The 5,824-nt window shown below is 33.6% G+C and overlaps 1 protein-coding gene across 1 annotated transcript; it reads right to left on the bottom strand.

Annotated features, from left to right (window-relative positions):
• Positions 1–4,636: 4,636 nt before the first annotated feature.
• On the bottom strand, positions 4,637–5,317 carry LOC124917579. The gene has a single exon (XM_047457976.1). It carries the CDS (start codon positions 5,315–5,317, stop codon positions 4,637–4,639), a length of 681 nt encoding a protein of 226 aa, XP_047313932.1.
• Positions 5,318–5,824: the final 507 nt, after the last annotated feature.

The raw sequence follows: 5,824 nt of genomic DNA, 5'->3' as shown, positions 1-5,824 counted from the left end.
TGGATTTCTGGTTGAACCACAACAGGGTCTGTTCAACATAATATTGGGCCATTAGACACTTTTCTTCAAAGGAAAAATTGGAAAGCTCAATGAGATAGATAACAGCATGCTCTTCATCTTCAGAAATAATCTGTTCACCTCTAATGATTCGCAGGGGCTCGTCTTGAAGAAGAGATATGTCATCAATGTCATCAGAACTATTGATCTCTGCACTAAATTGAAATATACTCGACCGAGATGACTCAGTGCAATGAACATATCGGATGACTGTAGAGCAATAGTCATTCATTAGCAAGACAAGTCTTTTCAGTGCATTTTGTTCTGAAAGAGAATCCCTGTCAAGAGCATTGAAATTTGCCTTTCTCGCCTCAAGCATAGGATAAAGAGCACGACCCATTACATTTGCCACAACTAGATTTTTCTTTTGAGTGCTTCATGGACCTCGGTTGTTTTTTCCCAAGGACCCTCTTCTCCATCTTTACTAATTTCATCCATTCTTTTTCGATTTCGCCGCTGGAGATGATTTTATCGAATTGGGAGATTAACCTGTAATTCATCCAGTTATCGAAGACTTCAATCTTCTCAGCAACTTTCATTTCAACCTGTTTCATAAGGAGATTGTAGATAAGGTTGGCCTCCGAAACTTTTTCCGAAATCTCCTCAGCAACACCTTTTTCTTTTCCAGGAACTTCGACTTGGTTGGGAGTAGGCACTGGTTCTCTAAAAGTGATGCCTGGAGCCCCAAACTACTCTTAAGATTTCACAAGGAGACATAGCCTTTTGAAATGCCCCTTCTGGAAGCTCAGTTACTATTCCTGTTGCCTTCTTAACGGGTGGTTCTTTAAAAGTTTCAACAACAAGTGTCTCAACATTCGACTGAAAGGGAGCTTGTTCAGAAGAGACAATAGCAGCAAGCGTGAAAGCATTTAACTTCTCTTTTTTAGCAGTTATATTGACATTACCAGTAGCATCAGCAACTACTGATTCATCACGGAAGGTAGGCGAGTCTTCCCTGTCCATACATTCAATATTTTGACTAACTGGCACAATAGTTGGTCTTTCAGCTTGTTCCATCACAGGAACATCAATATTTGGCACTACGGCCGGAGGAGTGGAGGAAGTTACCTTAGTTGACTTTTTGGCAACCTTAGACACCTTCGTCTGATCAACAGCAAGAGCAAACGACCTAGCCCGCTTCTTTATTGGGCTGATGAAGGTGAAGGCAAAAAAGACGAAATAGGGATGGCGACGAAGGTCTCTTCTAGCTATTAGAGCTAGTAGCAGACTCCATGATAGAGGATTTAGCTCTTTTAGCGCTCGTCGTGCGGTTGGAGGTAGCTTGGCGCTTGGACCGATTGACCACTCGTCTGTTGACTGGAGGATCCAGGATTCAAATCCTTGAAGAGTTTCAACCTTGCTATGGTGCCTTTCACAGAAATGTTAGTGAATATTCGGTAGGGGTTAATAGTAACACCCCTGCCCATGGGAACGCCCCTATTCTCCATGAACCAGCCGAGTTGAACTAAAAAACCCGCACTCTGCTTGTTCTTTGAATACAACAACTGGAAAAGATTTGAGAACATGGTTGACGCCCAGTTAATCGACAAACCTTTGGATATGGCCACCATGTAGTCAAATCTATCTTGGGTATACAGGTCGAAGGAACCTGCCCTACCCTGAAGAGCCTTATCCACAATGTCGTTTAGAAGACAAAAATGGGGCTTCATGACCTTTTTCTTCCCATTTATGTTGATCGAACTGCCGGAGTTTAAAAAGACGATCTGCATCTCTGAAATAATCTGGGTAGGGATCGGAACGTCAAAGGTATGACCCACAAATGACAGTTCAAATAACTCAGCGAATATCGATTTAGAGAAGGAGATAGTTTTGTTGTTCACCGTCGCCTTTATCGAGTCTTCAACCACCTCTCCCGTCTTGAAGAACTCATGCACCTCTTTTTCATATAGAATATAAGGACCGCTGAGATACTTCTTAAGGCCAAAATACTTGAGAGATCTGAACATATCCACGATGTCTTGTTGTTCGATAGAATAAACTGAATCAAAGTCTACCTGCAAAGTATTGTGAGCAAGGAAAACAATCTTCTTGTCAGCCATCTTTTAATGTAAGAAACATATTAGAACAGAGAAAATTAAGGTTTCTTAGAAAGAAGGCAAAGAGAGATTTAGGGTTTTAAGAAAATAGGAAGTGTAAGAACCCCAAACACATGCATGATGTCTTTAAATAGAATTTGAACAGTCACATGTTTAACCGTTACTTTTTGAAAAAGGACTATCAATTAATTTTAGACGCCTTTTCCCAAAAACAGTCATCATTAACTAAGTTTTTACCAAAGTCTTAACTATTAATTGTAGGATATATTAGTCATTTTATTTAACATTGACAGACACGTGTCTTCAAGTTATTCGAATTTAGAAAATGACTGTTTTACTGTTTGAGCGGGAAAATTAGATGACAACACATACTTAATTGACAGTTGTCCTCAATCGGTCCGAAGATGAAACGTCTAACGACACACGTAGTTAGACGTCTAAGTTGAATAGGCGTCTGTTTAGACGTAGGCGTCTAACTACACTTGTCTTACAAACGTCTAAACGTCTATTTAGACGGAGGCGTCTAATTACGCTTGAACAACACGTGTCAAACGTGTGTCTGGTTAGACGTGAGTGTCTAACTACGCTTTTCTTTTAGACGTCTAGCCGGCGTTAGTTTTAAACAAAGACCTTTATCCAACCCAGAAACACAGACTGTTTAAGTAAATAATCGTCTAATTACTCATTTTCCAGAGGTTGGAAATAGTGTAAAACATGTCTAATATTACTTTAGATAAGAGCAAAATGTATGACACAATTTTAAGTAAAATCTTTGGATCGATTTATAATAATTAACAAGATAAATGGTTTAATTGACTTATTTCTTAATAAGAAGAAATTTATATTTTTTAAATTCAAACTCGTAAAATTAATTTTTTTAACTTTAAATATTTAATAAATTTTAAAATATATGTTAAAATTAAATTTTGGATTAAATTTATTTTTTACAAAATAAAACAAATTTTAAAATTAATTAAATTTGAACAATATTAATTTTATTTATAATATTATTTAATATTTATAGATAAATAATATTTTTTACATTCTTATCCACAGTATTAATTATATTAATACCGCAACCATCACTAATTACTTTTGGCCTATAATTAGAAAAAATATCAGGTAAATATTTTATTTTATTTTAAAATTAATTTAAAATATCAAAATAATTTTTTAATAAATAATTAATTCTCATAAACCAATTTAGAGTTATATATAAAAAATTAATGGGGATGTATAATACTTTTTAAATATTTAACTAAGTTAGAAATATATCTTCAAACATGATTTTGTTTGAAATTACTCTTTATATATTTATTTTTGTTTAATTTACACCATAAATATTTAAAACTATTTACAGTATTATAGAACCGTTAATTTGTGTTAAAATTTGCATAAATTCCTCTTATAAATGTTATATCAATTTAATTTTTTAAAGTCCTAGCGGGCAAAACTTTCACATCCGTCGTGAGATAACTTTTTCAACTTAATTCTCAAACGACAACACATTTGTTAAGTTCTATTTCCAAACAAAAATGTTACAGATTAAGACGACAATGAGATTATTACTTATTTATCTCTTTCATATTTAAATATTGTGTGTTTATGTTGTACTCCAAAATCATCTCTAAAAAAATATCGACGTTGAAGTAGAGAAAAATGTCTAATAATATTATAATTAAATTATAAATAATATATTAAAAATTACGAAATATAAAATATGATATTTTAATATAAAACCCCTAATAGACTTAAATTGACCAACTATGAATAACTTACGCAAAATATGACTATCACCTTAGTAAAAATATATGTAATTTGATTTGAAAACGAAATTAGTTTATTAGTGAAAATAAATTCTAATTCAAATATAAATTTAAGAAATAAAACATAGTTGAAACTTTAAACTATCAATAATTTTAAATTAATTATTAAAAGTTTCAAATTTTTCGTAAAATAAAATTATTCATATTTGAGTCATGTTATTTATTTGATACGGTTTGAAAACTTAATTATTTAAAATAAAAATAAATATATAAAAATCTAATTATTTCAAACAAAAATAATTATATAAAGAACAATTTAAACAAAAAAAAATTAATATAAAAAGAACCATTTTAAACAAAATAATATATAAGGAGATATTTAAAACATAATTAAATACATAAATTATAATATCTATTATTTCAAAATTAATTAATAAATAATTCAAAATAAAAGAATTAATGATATAAATATTAATTTTTAATAACCGTTTATTAAACTAAGATCCAACAATCCAATTTGTTGATGACTACTTAAAATACGAACTTGCAAACTGAAGAAACCAATTAAATGAAATCGTGTCTTAAAGTAAGACCAAGCTCAAAAAAGTTCTGTCAAATAAAAATATATTAAAATCAAATCGTTTTAAACAGTATACAAACAAATACTATTTTTAATAAAAAAGAAGAAGGGGAACTCCAAATATAGTTATTCATCAAGAGATAGAGAACACCAAATAAAAACAATGAACAAACTGCTCAATAGTTTCTCAGTTCCCATCTGTCGCCTTCTCCGACTATGAAGTGCCTCATCTTCTTCTTCTTCTTCATCATCTGTTTCTTCTTCAGCTTCTCCCACACCAAAGCCTTCTCAAGCTGCTCTATTCTCTCTGTCAGTGATCTAATCATCCTCATCTGTATCTCGTTGCTCTCTAACAATTTCTCCATCACCATTTTCCTCCCCCACTTCTTCATCTCCGCCTCTTCTTCTTCTTCTTCTTTATTACAATCTCCTTCCTCCTCCCCACCCTTACTTAATCTCTCATGTTCAACAAACGGAACAGTGGATTCCGATGATTTCCTGCAATCATAATCACGATTGCAGTTCCCTCCAATGGAATCATCTCTGACAGTTTCTTTTTCGATCGAATGCTTCCTTTCTATGGTTTCATCATCGGTTGCAGTGACAATGGCATCAATTTTCTCCTGCAATGCTATCGCCTTCTTAATCACAGCCTTCCTGCAATCCCTAACACCAGGAACAGTTCCGTGGACAGAATCCAACTTCAGAAGCAAAGACATCAAACTTTCGTTCAATCTCAACCGTTCCTTCGCGTCAATTCGGAGAATCTCTACGGTCTCGGAGCTTGAGATCCTGGCTTCTACATCATCAACTTGTCGTTTCAGATCTGATATCTGCTTGACTCTACGGCGCGCCATGAATCCCCTGAATACCTTCTGGATTTTAAGCGTTGATTCCGATCTGGTTAATTCGGACCGAACGAAATGAACAGGTACCGAAACGATCTTCGTAGAAGGTTTGGTGTAGGTTGTCGATTTGGGCTCAAACATTTCAACCGGGAAAGTAGACGGATAACGTGACCGCGTCGGTTGATACCAGTCGTAGAAAGAGTTGTTCATTGTTTTGTTTCCAAAGTTTGAAACAAGTGTAGATTTAAAAGCGAAGAAATTATTTCTATGAAAATCTGGAGTTTTCAATGATGAAAATATATAGCAGCTTATGAGGCATATATATAAGTTCTTGCAAATTGAGAAGGGGAAGAATGATCTAGAAACTTCAGTCTATTCGGAGATGAATCTAGAACATATTTTAATTATAAGCATTGGTCATCCATAAACTCTTTCGAAGGGTCCCCATTCGAAAGGACCAGATCCTTCTAGAACAACAAGAACTCCAGCTTCTAAAAATAGAATAAAGGATTGTTT

The sequence above is a fragment of the Impatiens glandulifera genome, unplaced genomic scaffold (genome assembly GCF_907164915.1).
Source record: "Impatiens glandulifera unplaced genomic scaffold, dImpGla2.1, whole genome shotgun sequence".
Classification (NCBI taxonomy): domain Eukaryota; kingdom Viridiplantae; phylum Streptophyta; class Magnoliopsida; order Ericales; family Balsaminaceae; genus Impatiens; species Impatiens glandulifera.
The sequence above is the reverse complement of the archived record's forward strand: the minus strand, read 5'-3'. Positions and strand labels throughout refer to the sequence as shown.

Coding starts and splice junctions, on each gene's coding strand:
- LOC124917579 (XM_047457976.1), bottom strand. CDS start 5,317: ATGGCGCGCCGTAGAGTCAAGCAGATATCAGATCTGAAACGACAAGTT.